Source organism: Jaculus jaculus, chromosome 5 (genome assembly GCF_020740685.1).
Source record: "Jaculus jaculus isolate mJacJac1 chromosome 5, mJacJac1.mat.Y.cur, whole genome shotgun sequence".
Classification (NCBI taxonomy): Eukaryota; Metazoa; Chordata; class Mammalia; order Rodentia; family Dipodidae; genus Jaculus; species Jaculus jaculus.
The window spans coordinates 82,625,998-82,650,569 of NC_059106.1; the positions used below are offsets into that span (position 1 = coordinate 82,625,998).

Below are 24,572 nucleotides of genomic sequence, written 5' to 3' on the forward strand. Positions count from 1 at the left end.
TACCTCTGCCTCCCGAGTGCTGGGATTAAAGGCGTGTGCCACCAAGTCCAGCTAAAAATATTTTTTAAAAAATTATTTATTTAAGAGAAAGAGAGACAAAGAAGCAGACAGAGAAAGAAAGAGAGAGAGAGAGAGAATGGGTGTGTCAGGGCCTATTGCCACTGTAAATGAACTCCAGATGCATGAGCCACTTTGTGCATCTGGCTTTACTTAGGTACTAGGGAATCAAACCCAGGCCATCAGACTTTGCAAGTAAGTGCCTTTAACCACTGAGCAATTCCTCCAGCTTTTTTTTTTTTAAAAAAATATTTCATTAATTTATTTGAGAGGGAGAGAGAGAAAGGCAGGTATATAGAGAAAGAGAGAAAATGAACATGAGCATGCCAGGGTGTCCTGTCACTGCAAATGAACTCCAGATGCATGTACCACTTTGTAGGCTTTTCTTTTTGTGTTTTTTTTTTTTTTTTTTTTTTTTGAGGTATGGTCTCATTCTAGCCTAGGCTGACTTGGAACTCACTCTATAGTTCCAGGCTAACCTTGAACTCACAGCAATCCTCCTACCTCTGAGTGCTGGGATTAGAGACATGCGTCATCATGCCCAGCTCTCACTTAAAAAAATAAATAAATTAATTTGTAAGAAGAGAGAGTGATAGAGACACAGGGAGAATATGGTGCACCAGGGCCTCCTGCCACTGCAAACGGCCTCTAGATATATGAGTCACTTTGTGCATCTGGCTTTACCTGGGTACTGTTGAATTGAATCCAGGCCAGCAGACTTTATAGCAAGTGTCTTTAAATGCTGAGTCATTTCCTCAGCCCATAACCTTACTTCTCAGAAGAGAAAATGTAAGCTCAGAGAGGTTAGCAATTTGACCAAGGCCACATAGATAGTAAGTGGTATAGCAGGGACTTTAACTCAGGTGTGTTGATGGTAGGATCTGAACTTTTTTGTTTGTTTTATTGAGATATGATCTCGCTGTAGCCCAAGCTGACCTGGAATTCACTGTGTAGTCTCAGGGTGTCCTTGAACTCACAGCAGTCCTCCTACTTCTGCCTCTCAAGTGCTGGGGTTAAAGGCGTGCACCACCATGCCTAGCTCACTATCTGAACTTTTAGCCATGCCATGCCTTGATTTCATCTGATTTCCTGGAAAAAAAAAAAGTGTAAAAGCTGATCAGTTTTGTTTCCAAAAGCCTAGGCGGAAAGAAATCTAATTGCCATGTGTAATTCCAATAATAAGCAAGCCCAGAGGACATCCAGCTCAAGTGAGGTACTGTGGGACTGTCAGGGAGGGGAGCAAGACCCCAGGAGAGGAGCACCTTGTAGAATAGTCAATCCAAAGGAATTCCACTCTGGCTAGATGAAGTTAGGAGTGATTTGTCTCCCTCTTTGGCCAGCCAACTGGACAATAAGGTGGCTACCAGTCATGGAAGTTTGCTTAGAAGCAAAGGAGTGTAAGGAACCCAAGATGGGCCATTATCTGATTGGTGCTGAGTGTTGATTTGAGCATGTGGCTGGGCCTGAGCCAGTCCTGGCATGGACTGTATTTGAACAGAGCAAAGACTCCAAGGCTGGCAGCTACTCAGAAATACAGGGAAACATGCCAACGAGGAGTCTTGGGAGCAGGAGGTGACAAGGGGGTAGTTTTCCATGTGATTGGTACAGAGGCTGGGGCTTGGTGGTGTATGTGACCAGTGAGTCTTCCAGCACCTCTCCCACTCCCCCCCAGAAGGCTGGACCTCAGGAAGGGCACATAGGGACAAGGCTTTATTTCCTCCTATTATCTTTCTTGGCTTGAACTCCCCCAACCCCAGGTAGCCATCAATAAAAGGCAGACACTCAATGCAGCTGCTCAGAGCATTTATTTTTTCTGAGTTCAAGCAGGGAGTGGGGAGCAGCTGAACGGGACATGTTAGTGGCACACAGGCTGGCTTGGGTGGAGGAGCTAGAGCAGGGGCTTGGGTATTCGGAGCCACGAGACGGTGAGTGCATGAAGGAGCTGAGCTGGAGAGATGTGAAGGTGGCCATGAGAACAGCTGCCATGGATGGGGCCACTTCCCCTCAGTCCATACTTTCTTTCACCCCTTGAGCTAGAAGAATTTCTAGAGTAGACACCATGAGGGTCAGAAGTCACAGGTTGGCGTACAGTTTGCTCCGGCCAGCAGAGCCAGGTTCTGGCAGAGGGTACCTCAGGCCTCCTCAGCTGTGGCGTCGATTCCCGCGTAGGTGAAGTTCTCAAATAGTGACATGTTTACGTAGGCCTAGGGACAGAGTGAGCTTTAGTGGGTGCCAGGCATGGGGATGCACTGGACCTCAATGAGGATGCTTGATTTCACGTGGTTGGGGCATATGAGTAGGTGCTGATTTGTGCTAGAGACTCAAGATGGCCCCATGGCCAAGAGTGGTCCTTAATCAGTCCAGAGCAGCAAGGGCATCAGGCCACAGATGGGAATCTCAGTTGGTCTTAGATATAGTTGTTAGATGGAGGCTTTTCTATGCACTCATCCAGTGAGTGGTTGGCCCATTCATTCATTCATTCATTCACTCACTCATTCACTTTTTTTTCAACGTAGGTATCAATCTAGTCCAGGCTGACCTGAAATTTACTATGTAAACTCAAGGTGGCCTTGAACTCACAGCCATCCTCCTACCTCAGCCTCCTGAGTTCTGGGACTCAGGGTGTGCACCACCATACCACCATTCACTCACTTTTTCATTTATCCTTTTAAAAAAATATTTAAAAAAAATTATTTGCAAGGGGCCAGGTGTGGTGGCACACACCTTTAATCCCAGCATTTGGGAGGCAGAGGTTGGAGGATCACCATGGGTTCAAGGCCAGTCTGAGACTCCATAGTGAATTCCAGGTCAGGCTAGGCTACAGTGAGACCCTACCTCAAAAAGAAATTTAAAAAAATATTTGCAAGGAAAGAGAGTGTGTGTGAGTATAGGTGCTCCATTCTTTGTCAGTGGACCATTCACACCATCTGCTCTGGGTCCCAGGAGAGACTGTGTTCCTGGTCTCCGTGGACAAGGACCGGCAAGCAGCCTGCACCTTGGACTTGGGAGCAGTTTGATGTTGGGAGGAGGTGTACCTAGTGTCTAACAGCGCGGCGGCATCCCCGTCCCTGCCAGGCTGTGGGGGCTACTCCAGCTGCGGGAGCGTGGGCGGCAGTGTGGTGAGGACGGGGACACACGGTGGTCTCATCTCCGGCAACAAGGAAAGGGTGCTCCTGTGAGCTCCGAGAGCCGCGCCGCCGCCCACCCAGCGCTCACCTTCCTGGCCTCCAGCATGCGGCCCAGCTGCAGCGCGATCTGCGCGAAGGGCGGGCGCTCGTAGGGACGGTCGCGCCAGCACTGCCGCATCAGCTCGTACCTGTGAGTGGGGGTCGGGTGGGTTACGAGGCGAGGGGCTAGCTGGAGTGGCAGGGCCACAGGTCACTCCTCGCAGAGACGGGGCCACGGAGCTCTCGGGTGGGGGACTCACACTTCGTCGTCGCAGTTTCGAGGCTGTTCCATGCGATATCCCTGAGGCAGCTTCTCATAGAGCTCAGCGCAGGTCATGCCGCAGTAGGGTGTGCCTCCTGGAAGGGGGACAAGGATGCCTCAGTCCGGGGCGCCATGAGGAAGGTGGGACACTCTGGAGAACTGGGTGGGCACTCACCAAGGCTCACTATCTCCCAGAGAAGGACCCCAAAGGACCAGCTGAAATGAGAAAGATGCACTTAGCTAGGTGTGTCTCTAGTGACCCAGGAAGGGCAGCTCCTCCCACGCCCAGCCTCGGTCAGCTGCTGTGTATGTTCACTGAACTTCTTTCATGGCTCTTGATCCCTTGGATCAAAAAAGTAACACATTTTTGAGACAAGGCTTCACTCTAGCCTAGGCTCACTTGGAACTCACTCTGTAGCCCAGGCTGGCCTCAATCATGGTGATCCTCCTACCTCAGCCTCCAGAGTGCTGGGACTTAAAGGCATGCGTCATCACGCCTGGCTTATAGTTAACATTTTTATTGAGCATTTATTATTTAATATATATGTCAGTTCTTTAACTCTCACACTAGTCCTGCAATTCAGGCTTAATTGTTTTATAGATGAAGACACTGAGACTCGCAGGATTAACTAGCTTGCCCAAGGTCACACAGCTGATAAATGGCAGAGCAAGGAACTCCACTTCTCACTCCAGAGCTCTTAAGCTCATCTCACATGGTAACAGGCTCTGTGTATGTACAAGTCAGGGGTAAGGCTGAGGCAGGGAGTTCTGGTTTGGGAGGGGATCTGAGGAGTCTTGGGGCAGAAGCAGGAAGAAGGCAGGGGGCGGTCAGAGAGGCGGTCAGGGTGGTGTACAGTGGCCAGGTCAAAGGCCTCTAGACCAAAACAGCTCAGGAGATGGCTGAAAGGTTGGCAGGTCAGGCTCATACTGAGTTGGACAACCCAGAGATGGAGGAGGAGCGTGCTAAGGTAGGCCACAAAGGTATGTGGAACAGAGGAGGAGTCTGTGGGAGTCGTGTGCTGGTAAGAGCTGCAGGTGGCCATGACCTTGCCCTTCAGAGGAAGTGGGCAGGCTCCTTGAGTGTTCTCTCCAGCTACCCCAGGGACTGTGTGCACACAGTCATTCCCAAACCTCCTGCGAGGAATCTCTCTCACTCTTTTTTTTTGTTTTGTTTTTTTGAGGTAGGGTCTCACTCTAGCCCAGGCTGACCTGGAATTCACTATGGAGTTTCAGGGTGGCCTTGAACTTACGGCAATCCTCCTACCTCTGCCTCCCGAGTGCTGGGATTAAAGGCATGCGCCACCACGCCCGGCCTCTCACTCTCTTTTTAAAAATATTTTGTTTTTATTTATTTATAAAGTGAAAGAGAGAGAATGGACACACCAGGGCCTCTAGCCACTGCAAACAAACTCCAGACGCATGTGCCACCTTATGTATCTGGCTTACGTGGGTTCTGGGGAATCGAACCTGGGTCCTTAGGCTTCGCAGGCAAGTGCCTTAGCTGCTAAGCCATCTCTCCAGCCCCTGGAATCTCTCTTATACAGAGAACAATCCTAAACTTCCCTTAACCCACTCCTAACCCCTAAAATGACTTCCAACATAAAACTTCCTTGTAGGTAGCCCCTCCTCCCAATTTCCTCTAAAATGTTGGACACTTCTAAGGTAGTCTCAGGACCACTGTAGCACACCTGGACCCCACCCAGCCATCCCAAGTCATACCTTAGACTACCAGAGACATTGCTGAGAGGTTTCTGGGTTATGCCTGAGTGACCTTGGGATGTCGAGCCCTTCTGTCCCAGACCCTGTACTCACACATCACTCTTGGTGGTGTAGACACTGTAGTTGAGAGACTCAATGGCCATCCAACGCACAGGGAGACGGCCCTGTGAGAAAAAGGGCCTGAGGGTTGGGGTGAGGAAGGGCTTGTTTGGGGTTTTGAGGGGCAGGACCAGGCATGGGCAGTGAGAGGGAAAGGCCACGTGAGACTTGCCATTGTCTTCTTCACGTACACCTCTTCCCCACGGGAAAGGCCAAAGTCTGCAATCTTAGAGGCCAGGTTCTCTCCAACCAGCACGTTTCTGGCAGCCAGGTCCCTGTGGATGAACTGTAGGCGAGGGCACAAGTCAGGGAAGAGAGGACCGCGGGGCTCCGGATGGTGGAGCCAGTAGGAGCCCCTTCTTTAACCCCCCCACGTAGGCCTCCATTGTGTATCAGGTAGAGCTGGTTTGAGAAAGTCAGTGCTCGCTCTCATCCTTCTCGGGGCTCACAACATGGCCAAGTTCACGTTGTATGCCTCTCCTTGGGATAAGGGTGACCATCTGTACCTTCTTCTTTCCCTGTCCTTTCTCTTCCTTCCCCTCCACTCTTGTCTCTAGGGTTTTTCATGTGGCACTTGCAATGCAGCCTAGGTCACCATTTCTTCCTGCCTCTGCCTCCCAAGTGCTAGGATATAGCCCCAGCTATCATGGACCCATGCAGCCCAGGCTGGCCTTACATCTTGACCTTCCTGTCCCAGTCTCCCATGTGCGGGAGGCATGTGCCCATCTTGCATCGTCCTCTTTCAATGCTCCCAATCCTCCTTTCCCACCTTCTTGTCCTCACTTATTGATGAGGGTCTGAAGTGAGACTCCCTGAGTTCTAGGTTCTCCTCCTTGGTCCTCCACCATCCTCAGAGACCTCTGTCATTCAGTTCCCCCAATCTCCTGCAACTCTGCTTTGAAACCCAAAATGTGCCTGTTTGTAGAATGCCTTCCTTTAGGCTGGAGTTCCCTTCTGGCAGCTGCCACCTGCCTCTCATTCAGTCAGGAGTTCCAGGGCTCAGTGTCACCCTTCACTCTCTCCAGTGGATTTCCTCTGACCACTCGAATCACTATGTCAAGGTGACAGCTCCCAAATATTTCTTGAATGCTAGGTTGGCATCTAGAATGGCCCATTCAGTACTTCCAGCAAGATGTCCCTCAGGGACTTGAAACCCAATACCTTTTCCCTGTTCACTAAACTCACAGTTGCCCCATTACCAGGGCTAGGAATGTGGGGCTGTATCCTTCCTTCTCACTGTTTGTCAGTCTACACACCCACTGAGAGCCTGCGTATTTGGTCAACTTCAGTCTGTTCTCGCCCCACAGTCGCCCACCACACTGTCACACCTGCTTCTCGCTCAGGTACTGCATGCCATTGGCAGCATCACTGGCAAAACGCAGCAGCTGCCGGGAGCTGAGGGTGGAGGCCGTTCCATGCTCTCGGGCAAAAGCGGGGTCAGTCTCCAGAACACGGCTCTTCCTCAGGAAATCCAGCAGGTTCCCATAGGGGGCATATTCTATAGCAATATACAAGTAACCTGGGAGGTGAAGAGAAACAGGGATGTGGTTTAGATATAGGTCATGTGGGGTAGAAACCTGGTGGTAAAGACTCAGAAGGTATCATGGTGCTGGAAAGAAGTGACTGCAGTGCTCAGTACTGCAATATCTCTATCACACCTTCCAAGGCTCAGGGTCTAATGCGGAAGAGGTGGTGGAAAGAATGTAAGAGCCAAAGGAAGGGGAGCACTCCTTATAACGTGCTCCCTCCAGACATAAAATGGCCTGGATATCCATGACCTCACAGTGCCCGACACTACCTACACAAGACCATCATAAGAGGAGGAAAAGATCATCATATCAAAATAAAAGACAGACTGAACTGATTGAGATGGTGAGGGGATATGATGGAGAGTGGAGTTTCTAAGGGGAAGGTGGGGGAGGAGGGAGGGTATTACCATCAGATATTTTTTATAATCATGGAAGTTGTTAATAAAACTTTGACAAAAAAAGTAGGGATCCTGCAGCATGCAGGAGAATCAAGTGATGTACAGGGGACCTGAGGCTCCCAACAAGCCACTGATGTGGTAGAGGTGATGGCCAGTGATGATGGAAGAGAGTGATAAGCTGGAGGCTCACCTCGGTTCTCACAGGCCCCCAAGAGGTTGATGATGTTGGGATGATGCCCCAGTTTGCATAAAACTTCCAGTTCTCCCGCAAAGTCACGATGGTCATTTTCAGAGGCATATTCTGTGTAAAGAATTCAGCGTCACTCTTGCCAGAAATCATTACTCTGGAGAAAAGGTGTGGGCTGGTAAGGGCTGGGTTCAGTTTCTGGAGGGAGCCAGGTGGGTATGGCTTAGATAGGGTAAAGGAGGAGGGTCAGGGATCACACCCAGGGACCTTTCAGCATCTTGATGGCTGCGTTCATCTTGAGCCCATCCTTCTTGATCATGGCCCGGATGACTTGGCCAAAGTTCCCTTCCCCGATGAGGTCCTCAAAGGTGATATCCTCCCACTCCAGCACAGGGTAACTCAGGGGCTCAGGCTGTGGTTTTGGTCGCCGGGTCAAGGTCAAGGTGCCTGAGCTGAATTGCAGGATGGTCTCTTCACCCTTCACGGGAGGGGACAAATGAACACACGGTCCACACAAAAGATATGGGGGCAGAAGACACAGTTAGGTGTATGGAGAGAAGGTCCAGATAGGTGGACAGAACCAGACAAGGCACCCTGGTGGTCAGCTTGGGCCAGAACCCCAGAGACATATATTGGGCAGAACCAAAGGCGGTCATAGGTGGGTGGCTGGATGGTCAGGAGTTCAAGAAGACAAATGCAGAGACTATAGCCTGGGGGTCTAGTGTACGGAGCTCTGCAAGACAGAACCAGAGCTGTGGGTAATTTGTTAGGTTTTACATAAAGTTCTCTGTTTCTGCCTCTGTTTCTCTCTGTCTCTCAAATAAATAACTGAATAAAAATATTTTTAAAAAGAATAATGAATGTCCATCCAGTTCCCTCTACCAACTAGGAGATCCAACCTGGGCAAGGTTGACTACCATAAAAGGAAATAGTTAAACAGGACCAGGAAGCTGCAATATGAGAACCAGAAGCAGGATCCAGATGGTCCTTGTGTTAGGGCTCCCTAAGTGAACTGACACCCAGCTTGATGAACAAGGGCTGGGGACACAGGTCACATGGATTCACATGAAGTGTGGACACTGGAAGGCATACAGCAGAATGCACATGCATTTCTCTGGCCACATCATGCATAGGTGCATCCATGGAGAGACAGATAAGCACGTGGGCCTGGAAGTGCACAGGCGTAGGAAGACACACAGAAATACTTGGGTATGCATAGGGGATGCACGTGTGCACTGATGGGTAGTACATACATTCGTATGCACATACAGCTATGTGCAGGCACATGTACCAGTGATGCAACTTTATACACATAATGATCATATGTACATTAAGAGTTGCTTTCTTACTGACTTGCTTTAGCATTTGGCCCCACTGCCCTCCCCCTTGCCTCCCATGGCAGAGATGGCTTTCTGTGGGCACTGACCTCAGAGGCAAGGCCAACACGGCCCAGACAAAGAAACCATTTGAATCTCTGGATGGACTTTTTAAAGGGCCAGCAGAGTCACTGGTTTTGGACACTGGGCTTTCTATTACAAAAGTCAGCCCTTGAGAAAGAAAAGCCTTTTTTTTTTTTTTTTTAAATGCCAAAGCTTGGCTCTGAATATCAAGAGCTCATGCCTGGAGAGCCAACGCTAGAGTTCTGATTCAAAGTGATAACAGTGGCAAAGTTCTCAGAGGAGACAGGACCACTGGACTGGGTAGATGTGACAAGATGGAGTGATGCTGGGTCCCTCTTTAGGTGCCAGCACTCCACCCTCATCTCACATACATATAAGTCTGAGGGCCAGGGGGCCTGGAAGAGGGGAGAAGAATGCCTCTCTTATCTGGGAGTTCAAGTGAGGCTGCAGCCCAGACACACTTTACAGCCAGCTGTGTGAATGGTGCAGCCACACACTGCTGCCCTCCTCAGGGTGCAGAAAAGCACAGGGAATGGATTTTCCCAAAGGAGGCACTGGAAGTTGCAAGAATGGAGGCTGGGGTGAGAGTGCAAGCAGCTTGTCGTCAGGACATCAGCTGCAGATGTGGACAGACAGAGGCTGGCTTCCAAGTGGCGAGCACCTGCGAGACCAGAAGCCAGTAGGACCCTACTAGGATATCACAAAAGACCTAGACTGCCACCTCAGGGGGATGATCAAGAGTGAGGAGGTAATCCTAAATTGACTATCTCTAAGCCTATAATGGGACCTGGCACCTATGGATAGACAGTTCTTTTGAACTGAGACTGTTAAATTGTGTCACCACTAATATAAATGGGTTCATGATCTGTGTTCAGTTCCAGATAAAACTGTATTTTATTTGCTTATTTGAGAGAAAGAGAGAGAGAGAATATAGATGTTCCAGGGCTTCCAGTTGCTGCAAACAAACTCCAGATACATGTGTCACATTGTGCATCTGGGTAATGTGGGTACTGGAGAATTGAACCTGGGTCCTTTGGCTTTGCAGCCAAGCACCTTAGCTGGTAAGCCATCTCTCCATCCCTAAAATTTATTTTATATGGGTGTGGTGGTACATGCCCTTAATCCCAGCACTTGGGAGGCAGAGGTAGGAGGATCACCATGAGTTCAAGGCCACCTTGAGACTACCTAGTAGAGGTTAGTCTGGGCTAGAGTGAGACCCTACCTCGAAAAACAAAGAAAAAACAAAACAAAACAAAAAGCCCCTGTATTTTATACTCTTGAGTGTTGTTGAGTATAGTCTTATACTTGTGACATAAACAGGTGATGCTTACAGCATACAGTGTATATATACTCGTACATATAAGCCTGAGGTAAAAACACATATGCCCTGGGCTGGGGAGATGGCTCAGCAATTAAAGGCGTTTACCTGCAAAACCTGTAGGCCTCTCTCTCTGTCCTCCCAAGTGAATAAATGAAATGAAATAAAGCAATCTGCCCAAGAGGTGACACAGTGCACTTAGTGAGTACAGGGCACTGACCGATCCTGACTGGTAGGTGAAGGTGCGTCTCCGATGCAGGCAGCTTCTGCGGATGCACACCAGCGCTAAGAGGGCAGCCAGGATGGTGAGGCAGGTGGCAGACACAGAGCCCACCACGGCCAGGACCAGCTGCTGATCCAGGCCTTCCTCAGCGGCTCGGCTCTCTTGGACTGGGCCCTCGCTCTGCAGCCCTAGATGCAATGGGAGGAAGATGGTGGGGGGATCAAGAGAACCAGAGGCCACTCTAGGGTACACCAGGGAGAAAAGCTGGAGACCCCAGAACCAGGACATGGCGAGGTCATTTGAGTGACCAAGGGTCAAGAGTGACCGAGGGAATAACAAGCATTAGAATCTCAAGATAGTGGGGTGGGGGGCAGCATGCTGTTGCTCCGAGGTAAAGGGTGAGGTGGAGGGAACGAATGCTTAGTTCAGCCCCAGGACTGGCTTGGGGGTCCTGCAGGCCCAGCGCTCTCACCATTGCCCAGGGTGGCCTCTTCTACCGTGTTGCTCCAGTCCCCGAGTCCCTGCACACTGGCCCGCACACGGAAAAGGTAGCGTGTGCTGGCGTTGAGGCCGCGGACGATAGTGTTGGTCTCCTCGGGTCTGTCTACATCCATCCACAGTGGGTCTCCCGAGCCTCCGGCCACCTGAACCTCCACAATGTATTTGGATATGGGCCCTGATGAAGCCTCTGGACGCTGCCACGTCAGCTGGATCTCAGAGTCTGAGAGGGCCTGGGCATGGAGGTGCCGGGGGGCCGGAGGGCCTGGAGACGAGGGTGTGGGAAGGAAGGATAGACTAGACCAGGCTGTATAGCTGTGGGGACAGAGGCCCCTTGCTCTGGGGACTCTAGAATGGGAGCCACCCTGCTACCTTCATCCTTACTTCCAACCCCAGCTGAATTCTTCACCCCAAGGCCATGTGCCTCTTTAAGCTGCCTTTTCCCTTGTTCTCTTCATAACCCAAGCCCTCCTCCATGTTCTCCAGAGCCTGTGTGCCCAAACTCTCCGTGACCCTTGCTCTCTACATGAGCTGTGACCTCCTTATGCATTCCCATTGCACGTGCCCCATCCTCCTGAGATCTTCTATTTCCCCATGTCCTCCTGGTTCCTGAGATGTGCCCTGTGTTCATCCCATCCGTACCCCCCAGTCTCTTGGGTCTCATGTGTTTTCTGTGTCCGGTCTTCCCCTCATCCCAATCCCATCAACCTCACTCTGGGCTTACCGCTGGGAGGCAAAAGCACGTGTGCAGGGGGCGAGGCAGGGCCCAGGAGGGTGCAGTGGTACAGTCGTACATCCAGTTCATAATGGATGCCAGGCGTGAGTCCTGTCAGGAGGGCTGTGCGGGCCTGGGGGGATGAGATGTTCTCCCACCGCTCCTGCCCCCGGGCTCCATCCCACAGGTGCAGCAGGAAACCATCACCCGATAGTGGCACCGAAGGTAAGGACCAGCTCACTCGCAGCCTATCAGGCCCTTCCACGTGCCAGGCCTCTAGCCATGGCTGCAACGAGGGCTCTAGAGCCAGAGATCATGGGTCAGAACTGCCCAGTGGGCCTTTGGGGGCTGGAGGGGATAATCGTCCCCAGTGGACAGGGTTGGACAACTTCCAGTGGGAATGGCAGGGGTCCTTGGGGTGAACACATCATGTTCTCAGTGAACATGGTAGAAACTTTTGAGGGGGTAAGAAAAGACGGATTTTGGCCTCTTACCAGGACAGTCTGTGGTCATGAGAGTAGGAGGCCCCCAGACCCCCTCTCCTCCTTCTCCTGGCCGACTCAGCTGCACATGGACACTGTATCCTGTCTTTGGCTTCAGGTTCATTAATGTCACATTCTCACTGGGGTCCACTGCAGGTCCATACACATCATTTTAGTACCAACTACTTCCTAAAGTCATCATTTCCCCCAGCCTCCTCTTCTCTTTATGCCATCCCTTCCCTCCCTTTCCATTCCCACACTATCCCCTCACTGCTCCTCAACACTCCAGCCCTCGGCTCTGTCCTCGCTCACCTACAATGGCAGACCAGGCGTTCGTGCTGTCCTGGGGCTGGTAGTGCAGGCGGACAGAGGAGATGGGTCCATCCCCAGAGAAGGAAACCAGTGGGGAGACCACAAGCTGGCGGCTCTGCTTGGCCAGGAGTCGAGGAGCAGTCAGAGGCACTGGGGGCACTGCCAGGAGACTAAGGTGAGTCAGGGCTTAGAGCCCTCTGTTATCAGGAAGAGGGGAGTCCTCTGTGCTTGGGAAGTGGATATCGTTAGATCTTAGGTTGAAGCTGGAGAGCCTCTCAACTAGGTGGTTGGGGGAGATAGAGCTCTGGTTCCTGGGTAGCTTGGGCCACGAAGACTTGGATTTAAAGGCAAAGGTATCTCAAAAAATGTTAAGTGAGGCCGGGTGTGGTGGCACATACTTTCAATCCCAGCACTTGTAAGATTGAGCTAGGAGGAGTGCTGTGAGTTTGAGGCCAGCTTGAGACTACATAGTAAATTCCAGGTCAGCCTGGGCTACAGCGAAGTCTTATCTAGAAAAACCAAACCCTGGCCCTCCTGGACTCCCCCACAAAAGTTAAGTGAGAGTGGGAAAAACTACTCCCTCTGCAGTGTGGGGTGTGTGCACAAGGCTGGAGCACAAGGCAGATGAAAACCTGGGTATCATTAGTCATCACCCTGATAATTTTTTAATTATGTGTCTGTGCACCCACAAGTACACATGTGCCATGGTGCGTATGTGGAGGTCAGAAGATAGTTTTGTTTGAAGCAGTCTGTTGTTTGCTGTTATGTATGCCAGGTCAGATGGCCCACAAGCTTCTAGGGATTTTCCTCACCCTGCCTCCCATCTCATTGTAGAAGTCCTGGGATTACCGATGCTACTGATGCTATGTACTGCTTTACATGACTTCTAAGGGGTCCAAACTCAAGTTATCATGCTTGCACAGAAAGCACTTTTGCCAACCGAACTATCTTGCCAGTCCCATTTTTTAAAAAAAAATATTTATGGGAGAGAAAGACAGAGGAAGAGAATAGGCACACCAAGGCCTCTAGCCACTGCAAATGAACTTCAGACACATGTGCCACCTTGTGCATCTGGCTTTATGTGGGTACTGGGGAATTGAACCTGTGTCCTTAGACTTTACAGGCAAGCACCTTAACCATTGAGCCATCTCTCCAGTCCCCTAGGGAGCAGCATCTCAGAGTTAGAGTTTAAAGGTGATTGGAGCCAGATGTGGTGGTTCACGCCTTTAATCCCAGCACTTAGGAGGCAGAGGTAGGAAGATTGCTGTGAGTTTGAGACCACTCTGAGACTACATAGTGAATTCCAGGTCATCCTGGGCTAGAATGAGGCCCTATCTCAAAAAACCAAACCAAATCAACCAACCAACAAAACAAACAAACAACACCCCCCCCCCCAAAGAAAACCAAACCAACCAAATAAGGCAAATTGGGTGGGAACACATGCACAGGCAGGGGCACAGGACAAGCTGGAGGGTAACTTAGTTTCTGGGCCACAGAATGTCCTTCCTGGAAAGTGCTAGGCTGTGTTCCAGTCTTGATACTGCCCAGCCCAGATCTGTGGTTGGTCATTAGTCCTCTTTGTTTGGAACTGAGCTATGCCCTTTAAAACCCTTGTTCTTCCTGCTAGGATCCTCAATATGAGCCAAACCAATAAGTGCCAGCTTTGCCCACTGCTCAACCTCCAGGGCCCTAGGATTTCACTAACCTTTAACATTGACCTTGAAACGCCTGCTATCTTGACCACCTGATGTAGACACCCGACACTCCCAGAATCCACTGTCCCCAAGTGTCAAACGAGGTACCTCGAACTCAGCTGTGGTCCTGTCTGGTTCCACAATGGCCTTGGTAGACTAAGAGACATAAGAGGAGGAGACAGACCACAGGGAAGGCTGATGCATGTGTCAGTATGGACTGTTTCTGGGGCAAAGACCCAGAAGCACCCACCTCACCAATCAACATTTGAGCCATAGCCAGACCAGTGGGCAGAGCCTGAAGAAAGTTTAGAGTGGACAGGGGCCCAAAGAACCAACTGTGAAGCTGGTGGGATTGGGGTCCACAGGTCTGTGAACATGGGAGCTGACCAGGAGCATGGTGCCATCTGGCTTGCGGAGCTCCATGCTGCCCCGCACGGGGAAGGGGTTCCCTGCTGCTGCACAGGTGATCCGGGGCATTGTGCCTAAGTTAAACTCCAGCTCTGAGGCCATGTTGAGGATCTGGGGGATCCGGTCTGGAGAGAGAGAGAGAAGACATGCATTCTGAACTCGCTTGGGGCAGTCACAAGACCACCGAAGTGCCCCTTGCCCCAGGTTCCGCATCTCAGTAGAGGCTCTACCATCTGCCCATTCAAGCCTGAAAACAGCAAGTCCTGCATGGCTCCTCCTGGTCCTCACGCCCCACATCTGGTCAACTGCAGGGTCCATCTCCTCCCTTATCCCAAAAGGCTTCTAGGATACTATGAGCAACCGGCAGAACTCCAACCATCCTTCCCCACAAACAATTCAGGCCTCATTCTCTCTATCCTTTGTTCCTTCTCTCCCTCTCATTCTCCCTCCTTCTTCCCTTTCTTTCAGTCTTTAAATTTTTAAAAATTTATTTATTTTTGAGGTAGGGCTCCACTCTAGCCCAGGCTGACCTGGAACTCACTCTGTTGTCCCAGGATGGCCTCAAACTCATAGTGCTCCTCCTACCTCTGCCTCCTGAGTGCTAGGATTAAAGGCATGGGCCACCACAGCCAGCCATTTAAAAAAAATTTAAATATTTTTATTTGTGTTTGTGTGTATGCACATGCCACAGTCTCTTGCCACTGCAAATGAATGCTAGATTCTTGTACCAGTTTTTGCCATTGGCTTTACATAAATACTTTGGAATTGAACTCAGGTTTGTAGGCTTTGCAAGAAAGTGCCTTTAACTACTGTGCCATCACCGCAGCCCAGGCTGGCCTGAAGCTTGCTTTGTAACTTAGGCCAGCCTTGAACTCCTGGCAATTTTCTTGCTTCAGCCTCCCAAGTGGCTTTCTAAGATTATAGATTTCAAGTGTAAGCCACCATGCTTAGGACCTCAATCACTTTTGGTCCCTGACCATAGACTCTTGTTTCTACACTCCACTGTGAGAAGTTCTTTCCTTAGGCACAAGTTTGACCATCTCATGTCCTTCAACAATTCTCACTCTCCCCTATCACATTAAGCAGCAACGCTTTAGCCTGCATTCCAAAGCCCCATGACCTCATCCCTTCTGACCATTCTCCCAGCTTACGGCACCACTGTCCTGGTCCCCAAGGCGAGCTTCAACTCGTGGACTTTCCCCTAGGTTCCTGCCTAGCCATCAGTCTCTTGTCTTCTACATCCAATCTGAGAGCTCACCTCACCCTGGAAGCCTTCCCTAACTCTCACACTGGTCAGGGCCTCCTTTGGGTCCCATGAGCTCTGTACTGCCACCCTTCAGAGTGTGGGTGCCTGAGTGATAACAACTCCTGTCAAAGTGTCTGCTCCACAAGAGCTTGCCTTAGGCTGTCACCCGAGAAACAAGGGGCAAGGGTCTTCTGAGCCAGGGAGAATGTTTTGGTTGAGGCTGACCTGTCTTGAGGGGGTCTCAGAGTCCCAGAACACATACCTGACTTCTCACAGTGCACTCCATGCCACCCAGAAGGGCAAACACAGCCACTGAACCGGTCACAAGTACCACCATTCTGACATTGGCACTGGAGACGGCAGTCAGCCCCAAAATGACCCGGGGCGCAGGCTAGGAATAGAGGTGTGGTTAGAAGGGCTGGGCCAGGGGTGGGTGGGGAGGAGGACGCAGCTGAGGCACAAGTTGTACAACAGGCTGGTGTACAGGGGACACTAGTCTGGTGACTGGAGGGCTCGGTGTGTAGGTAGGGTCAGAATGAAGGAGCTGGCCCACCTTGTGTCTACCAAGGCGGGTTAGTCCATACCTTCCTGGCACTGGCTTCCTCTCCAGCCAGACCCACAAGAGCAGCCATAGGGGTCAGGGAGGCAGAAGGTGAGCCCCCGACAGCCTGCTGTTCCTGGGCACTGCTCCTGGCAGCTCTGCCCAAAACGGCCCTCTCTGCAGGCTGGAAAGAAGGTGTTGGGTGTATGGGCTTTCCTGGGTGCCATGGTCCAGGACTTAGCAGTCAGTCTCACCCTTCAAGTTCCATCCCAGTGATTCCTGGCTCTTCCCCCAGTTAGGCATCCCTTCCTGCCTGGGTCCTGACTCCCCTCCTCTTACCTTGTTCACAGCGGGTGCCTGTGAATCCCGGGGGGCACACACACTCGCCATCATGGTCATGACAGACACCTCCGTGCAGGCAGCCTGGGCATTCCTTGACACATCCTGGTCCCCAGCGTCCTGCCCCACAGCCTGGAGGAAAATACAGCGGATTGTCACCCACCTGCTCATAGCTGCTGAGGACTAGGTAGCTCTGGGGCGGGATCCTGAGACCCAAAGCAAGTACACATAGCCTCCCACATCACCCATGACCTCTGTCCTCAGATCCTGACCCCGGACAATTAGTCGAAAGAAGGCACTGCCCAGAGGGCTGGCTTCCAGGTAGGTGGCACTGTAGATGCCGCTTGATGGTGGCTGTACATTTTGGAGCTGCAGCAGGAACCGTCCATCCCGGGCTTCGTGCCAGTCCAGGGTATGGAAGTAGGATCCTGGGAGACACAATGAGATCAGGGGGTCTCAGCATCTCTTGAGGGCTGTGCTGTTACTTACCTTCCTCTGCCCAGGTCACACCATTGTGTCCCATGCATGGTGGTCAGAAAGAGATGCCAGGAACCAAGCCAGGAAGCTCTTCATGTTCCGTGAACTATTCAATAACTCACCAAGTCCTGCCCTTCACTCTACTTTCTCTTAATCTCCTCTTCAGACCAGCTCATTTCTCCTTATGTAGGCTGCCACCATCCTGACCCTGGATCCCAGTGGTCCCTTACATGGGCTCTCTGTTTTCATCCTAGCCTTTCCTACCCATCCTCCACTGGGCAGCTGGTGAGATTCTTCTGTACCTAGCCATACCACTCCACACCCTCAGACTCTCCGAGTGACCTCTGCCCCATACCTCTCCACACCCGGCCTGACCCCTCACATTCCTGAATTCCTGAATGCTAATTTTCCATCTACAGGCATTTATCTGGTATTTCAGAACCTCCTGCCTTTGCTCTCATCAGTGCTGCCTCCTGGAATGTCTTTCTTTGTCCTGCTCCTGTGTCTGCCCACCTTTCCTTCTGGGCATAGCTCAGGTCCATCTATCCCAGGGCTCTCCCCTGAGCCTCTCTCTTTAGAACTCACAATGTTGGTCAAGCATTAACCCCTGCCCTGGCTCCTCCTTGCCTCTGCTCGAGACTTCAGAGACTCTTGAGATGCTGGTATCACTGCCCACTTCCACATATCCTGCTGGTTCAGGGGTCCCTGGAGCTCAGAAAGCAAAGCCCTGGGCCAAAGAGAAGGTCTTTATCTTTCAGAAGCCCTGGGATGTAAGAGTCAGTCAGGGACCTTTGGGGCTGTACAGGAAAAGAGAGTCCTTCCCATGGAGTGGCCCAAGAGCCTCATAGGGGCAGGATGGAAGGCAAGCCTTGGAGCTGAGGTCCACAGTGTCTCTACCTTGGGCACCAAGGATCCGGGCTGGGCAAGTCTTTGGGAGAGATTAGACTTCTCCCAGCCTGTGCAGGACATATCACTATTATTCTTTTCTTTGACATGAGGACTACTGCTTGTCCCAGGTGGGCTGTGTGACACCATCTGCTAACTCCCAGGGGTCGGTAAAGATGAGGGTTTAGTAGACACTGAGGTGATTCCAAACTCATCAAAGCAGAAATTCAGAGGTTACTGAGAGCTCAACACTGAAGGAGATTTTCAACCCATCATCCAAGGGTCAGGGAACATTGTGGAACAGGGGATGGAAAGAATATAAGAGCCACAGGGAGGGAACTTGTACTAGGAAGCATTGTGCCCCCCCCCCCCGACATACACACAGAAACTGATTGGTGCATTTATGATCTCACAGTAAATTCTGATAGTGCCTCTGAGGAGGGATATTAGTGAAATTGAGGGTGGGGGAGTGGGGAACCTAAGAGTATACCCAAATGGGAACATGGCCAATTTGTAGCATGTTCATATATTAAAGTTAATAATAATAGTAATGAGGTGGCGGAAGGAAAGGAGGGCTTAACACAGTACTTAAGAAGTATTTGGGCCTGGAGGGATGGCTTAGCGGTTAAAGCTAAGGTTTGCCTGCAAAGCCAAAGTACCCAGATTCGATTCCCCAGGACCCACGTTAGACCAGGGGCGCACGCGTCTGGAGTTCGTTTGCAGTGGCTAAAGGCCCTGGAGCGCCCATTCTCCCTCTCTCTCCCTCTTCCTCTGTCAAATAAATAAATAAAATATTTAAAAAAAGAAGTATCTGGATCCAAATTCATGGACCTCTAAGTACAGTAGGATGCTCAGGACTAGAGATGAGGTAGATCCAGGCATGTTCCATGGGCCTGGCCCAGGACCGAGGAAAGACCCTGGAGAATGGCCAGGAAGATTTCTGATGTTTCAGGGTGATGGGGCCAAACCTGGGATACGGGGTGGGGGGGGGTGTAGGGGTGCTGGAGTGTCAGAACCATTGCTCTGTCTGTTCAACAAATGTCCCTCTCACCATTGTTCTTCCAGATCACGTCCGTCTGCTTCTCTTTGTGCACACGCGCAGAAAGCACAGCTGTGTCACCTTTGTTCACCGTGTGCGTGACCTTGTCTGGGAGCAGGTGGGCTGTGGGCGGAGGGCGAGGTCAGCGATCGGGGCGGCGCCCACCCCCCAACCCGCCACGCGTCGCTGCCCGCAGGCCAGACTCACCCCCGGGGCTGTTGTGCACGTAGAGGACCCGAGTGCGCCTGGTGCCCGCCCCGCCCACGCAGGAGAAGACGCCCACGAGGTCCGAGGGCTTGGAGAAGCCGCGCAGCGTGACCTGGTGGGAGCCGTTGCGCGCCAGGTGCAGAGGCTGCCCGGGCGGGAAGGTGCGCACGATGCGGTCGTCCTTCTCCAGCAGCAGCGGCGGGCCCCAGGCGTCCGCGCCCCTCCCGGCCCCGGCCTCCCCGGACACGCAGGTCAGGAAGAAACGCTGCGGGTCGGTGAGGCGCAGGTTGGCCAGCAGCGTCAGGTCCACCGCCGCCCCTGGGCAGGGGACAGCAATGACTCCGCGTGACCCCAGAAGTCCCCAGTCTCAGTTCTCTGGTTCCACCCTCCCCTCCCCCACGAAAAGGGTCTCGACCCCGGCAAGTGCATCACCCCCCCCCCCCCCCCCCGCGCACACACACACCCTCACACACAAACACAGGCGATTCACTATGAGGTATTTCCACCGCTTTCTCTCCCCTTCCACACAGGCTTGCCCTTTGCCCTCTAATCTCTTCATCCTAAAAACGCAAACAACCACACATCCTCCTGCCAGATGGCTTCCCTGTGCAGCCAGCCCAGCTTTCAGAGGGAATGATCTACGTCCCCTGACTCCTTTCCTTGCTTTGTTCCCTGTCAGGTCCCTGTCCTGGCCCCTCTGAAGTTGCTCACCCAAAGCTGCGCCCCCCACCTCGCCCCGGCCGCTGGTCCTTGTGCCACCATGGACTCAGGCTACATGAACCATGGGGACTACAGTCCTCTCCTTGTCGCTGCAGCAACTGAGAAATGCTTAGTTAGCTGGGCTTGAAAGGGGTTTAGGAGCAGAAATAAAGCTAGCTGTGACAGGGCAGGCCCACATGGATTCAGACATAGGCCAGCCCAGGCCTTTGTTTTCCAAAAAGAGCTCACTGCCTTGGGAAGTTGGAGGGCCACTCATGAATACAGCTGTGGAACAGAGAGGCGCACCTGACCCAGCCTTGGGGGAGATGCGGAGGTGCTTCCTCAGAGGGAAATCTGAAGAGCTTTATTCATTTATTTTATTCGTTGTTTTTCAAGATAGGGTCTTGCTCTACCCAGGCTGACCTGGAATTCACGGTGTAGTCTCAGGTGGCCTTGAACTCATGATGATCCTCCTACTTCTGCCTCCCGAGTGCTGGAATTAAAGGAGTGTGCCACCAAACCCCACCTGAAGAGTTTTAAAGCCTAGGCAGTATGTCGTAGGCGAGGAGGAGAGAGGTCAGCGGTACAAAGAAATTGTTCTAAGATGGGAACAGCCTATCTAACAATTTGGAATGAAAAAAATGTTATGATGTGGGGATAGGTCAAGTTTAGCGTGGCTAGAGAACAAAATTTGTGGCCAAGAGTGGGTGAGACAGGTTTTCAGACCCTGAGCAAGACAGGAGAGAGCCTGCTGCTAGCCTGCCCCAGCTTCATGACCCCACACCTTCCAGAGCCTCTCTTTCCCTGTCCCTTCCCGGTCCTGTTAACTGTCAGTTAATTAATTTAAATGCCATTTAGCTTATCAGTTAATATTCTTTGAAATCCTATTATAAGTAAATGAAGCTGGCATTTACTGACTGCCTACGAGGTACCAAACACCCTTTCTCCACAGTATCCTCATGGCTTTCATTGAGGCTGCTAATCTTTTCACTTACAAAGGAGACAGTAATAATTATTCTAAGGCTTTCTTGAGCAAGCTTTAACTGCCACCCCCTGAGTCAATAGCTCTGAGATAACCTTTCTGCTCCAGCTGCAATTCCACCAGCGTTTCCCAGACCTGCTCCTCTCCCATGTTCCCTGACTCAGAGGACAACGCCTGCCACCTAAGATGCTTCCTCCAGAGTCATCTCATGTTCCCACTGTCATCGTAATTAATGTTTATGGCATTGAACACTTTTCTGATGCTCTCTCACTTTAGTGTCCTCATGATCCTGGGAGGTGACTATTATCATTCCTATTTTACAGCCAGGAAATAAAGGCTCAGAGAGGTTAAGGAACTTGCTCAAGGTCATACAGTTAGTAACCAACCAACCAGTCTAAATTCCACACCATAAGCTTCATAAGTCTGTCCCCATCAGTCACACAATTCTACAGTTAGCTTCCCAAAGCCTTAAAAAAATTTTTTTTTGTTTTATTTTTATTCATTTATTTGAGAGCAACAGAGAGAGAAAGAGGCAGATAGAGAGAATGGGCGCGCCAGGGCCTCCAGCCACTGCAAACGAACTCCAGATGCATGCGCCACCTTGTGCATCTGGCTAACGTGAGTCCTGGGGATTCGAGCCTCAAACCGGGGTCCTTAGGCTTCACAGGCAAGCGTTTAGCCGCTAAGCCATCTCTCCAGCCCCCCCAAAGCCTTTTTTTTTTTTTTTTACTATAACCAGCTCGCATGTCATTCATTCATCCTTAGACCATCCCAGAGGCCTCATTCTCTTCTCCAACACAACCTCCAAAGTGATCCAGGCTCAAAACCACCTTGTAACTGTTGCCTGTCACCTTCCACGGCTCCTCACGGCCCTCAGGATAACGTGTGTGCTCCTGAGTCCTCGCTGGTCGCCTTCGCTCCTCCAGCTGTTCTCTCTATAAAAGCCTTTTCCTTTTTGCTTGTCTTTTCTTTTTTTTTTTTTCTAAGCAGGGTCTCCCACTCTAGCCCAGGCTAACCTAGAACTCACTCTGTAGCTCCAGGCTGGCCTTGAACTCACACATGACCCTTCTAGCTTTGCCTACTGAGTGAGTGCTGGGGTCAAAGGCATGGCCACCACACCAGGCAACGGAAACCTTTCCCTTCATGCACTTCCATGCCTCTGAGACTTGCAAGTGTTCTTCTGGCTGCCACATCTCTTAATAAAATCTGCCTTAACTCTTTTTTATTTATTTATATATTTACAAGGAAGAGGGAGGGAAAGGGGTGGTCGGGGAAGTCACACTAGGGCCTCTTGCCACTGCAAACAAATTCCAGATGCATGCACCACGTTGTGCATCTGGTTTTACATGGGTACTGGGAAATTGCACTCAGGCCATTACACTTTGCAACAAGTGCCTTTAACCACTGAGCCATCTCTCAATTCCCTAACTCTTCTTTCTATCACTGGTGGCACAGTAAGCTGGCTCCTCCACTGCAGTGCTCCTCTAGAGCTCTGCATGCCTGTCTCCGTTTGTCACTCATCCCGTGGCCTGTACTCCCCACTGTTTCCCCACAGAAAACTCTCAAAGGTAGTTCGGCTAGCAGCTTGAAGGAATCAGCTGCCACTTGTTCAGAAACCTTCACTGAGCCCTCTGACTACATGATTTAAACTCCATACCCACCATTGGAAGTCAACATCATTGAATCTTCACTGTACAGGTTGAGGGGTTGCCATTTTCTTGGCTAATGGAATATTGTTGGTGCTAAATAAATGTTTTCCCATGAATAATTGAATGAGCCCAACACAAGAGACCCTACGAGCACATGCTGAGGAAACGTCACAGAGATCCTGTTACTTCCACCAAACGTGTGATCCAAGTCAACAGCTGTGCCCTCCCCTCCCCTAGTCCAGTCTGCAGTGATTTCTAGCACCTGCCTGGTTTTTTTTTTCCTGCCCTGACCTCACTTTCTAGCGGATCCAAATCATGTTATGATCATTTCTTTTTTAATATTTTATTTACTTACTTATTTATTTAATTCGAGAGAGATATGGAGAGAGGCAGAGAGAGCACAAATAGGCACACCAGGGCCTCTAGCCACTGCAAACAAATTCATATGCATGTGCCACCTTGTGCATCTGGCTTTACATGGATACTGGAGAACTGACCTGGCTTCTTTGGCTTTGTAGGCAAGTGCCTTAACTGCTAAGCCATGTCTCCAGCCCATAATCATTTCTTTTTATTGTGTTAAAATACATACAGCCAATGGGCTGGAGAGATTCCATTGTGGTTAAAGGTACTTGCTTGCAAAGCCTGATGGCCTAGGTTCAATTCCCCAGTAACCACATAGAGCAAGATGCACAAAGTGGCACATGTGTCTGGAATTTGTTTGCAGTGGCCAGAGGCCCTGGCATGCCCATACTTTCTCTCTTTCTGTCTGCCTCTTTCTCTCTGTCTCTGTCTCAAGTAAATAAATAAAAATATTTAAAAATACACACAGCTTAGAATTTACCATTGTAACCATTTGTAAACACAAAGTTCAATATTAGTAAATACAATCATAATATTGTGCCATAATTGCCATCCATTTCTGAAACTCTTTTTGCTTTTTTTTTTTTTTTAGTCAGGGTTCACTATGTAGTCCTGACTAGCCTGGAACTCACTATGTAGCCCAGCCGGGCCTCAGACTGGAAGCAATCTTGCCACAGCCTCCCAGATTCTGATTAAAGGAGTGTACAACCACACTCAGCTCCACAGCTCCTTTCATCCTGTCAAATGGAAACTCTATACCTATTAAACAATAATAACTCCCCAGCCCCCCCCCCAACCCATGGCAACCGCCATCTGCTGTCCATCTCTGATAGGATATGGTTTCTTAGGGGGAAAATCAAGGCAGTGGGGCCTGAAAATGAGGTGGGGTACTCAAGGAAGACTTACCCACATGAGAGGCCAGGAAGAGAATGGGGAGCAGGAAAGGGAGCCCCAGCCAGACCATACTCCGGAGGCTGACCCAGGCCAGCCAGGGCCAGCTGGACCTGGGGTCAGTTATTATGGAACTGAGTGCTCGGCCTTTTCTGATCAGTGTGCCTCGCTGCTGGAGAGGAAGAGGAAATGAGGTGGCTTGGGTGGGAGGGATGGCAGGGAGGGGGTGGAAGACTTTATGGCTTCCCAGCCTGTGCCGCCCCCCCCCCCAGTCCAGTCCCCTTACAAGGCTGGGGTTGGGTGTGGCTTGGAAGACCCTGGAAAGGGGCCATTTAAGGTGGGGGAAGGATTAGGACAAGGACAGGCCTGGAGACAGTTGGAGTGGTTTTTCCCATCCCCTCTCTCTTCAGTCTTGTCTTGCTGGTGCTCTGGAGGCAGGAAAGGGAGGAAGCCAGTGGCTTCCGTCTATTGAGGAGATTTGGAGGCAGGACATTGTTCTGGGGTCTCCCCTCCTCCCGGCACATACACACCATGTGGCCCATGTGACTCCTGGCGCATGTGCTCCAGGACAAGGGCGGTGAACACAGGATCCTTAGAAAGCAGTTCACATGTAGCACAGGAACCATTTGTGCCCCAGCATGGACAGACACACTCATGGGAACTCAGGACTCAGAACCACAAAGAAACTTCTGGTCTATCTTGTGTGCCTTTCTTTTTCTTTTCTTTTCTTTTCTTTTTTTTTTTTTTGCAGATGGGAAAACCAAGGCCTTCAGTGGATAGGAACATTCT

General features: G+C 50.9%; 1 protein-coding gene across 1 annotated transcript; it reads right to left on the minus strand.

Annotated features, from left to right (window-relative positions):
• Window positions 1-1,843: 1,843 nt before the first annotated feature.
• Tie1 (tyrosine kinase with immunoglobulin like and EGF like domains 1) lies at window positions 1,844-23,966 on the minus strand. The gene is made up of 23 exons (XM_004672486.3): window positions 23,799-23,966; window positions 19,203-19,520; window positions 19,008-19,118; window positions 16,867-17,022; window positions 16,595-16,726; window positions 16,299-16,439; window positions 15,977-16,105; window positions 14,448-14,593; window positions 14,072-14,216; window positions 12,367-12,525; window positions 12,067-12,204; window positions 11,582-11,872; window positions 10,832-11,122; window positions 10,357-10,547; window positions 7,686-7,896; window positions 7,422-7,532; window positions 6,633-6,823; window positions 5,477-5,590; window positions 5,299-5,369; window positions 3,662-3,702; window positions 3,485-3,581; window positions 3,274-3,373; window positions 1,844-2,261 (listed from the first exon to the last, which is right to left on the minus strand). The coding sequence occupies exons 1-23, from the start codon at window positions 23,854-23,856 to the stop codon at window positions 2,190-2,192; spliced, it is 3,414 nt and encodes a 1,137-aa protein (XP_004672543.2). The 5' UTR covers window positions 23,857-23,966; the 3' UTR covers window positions 1,844-2,189.
• Between the last annotated feature and the right edge of the window lie 606 nt (window positions 23,967-24,572).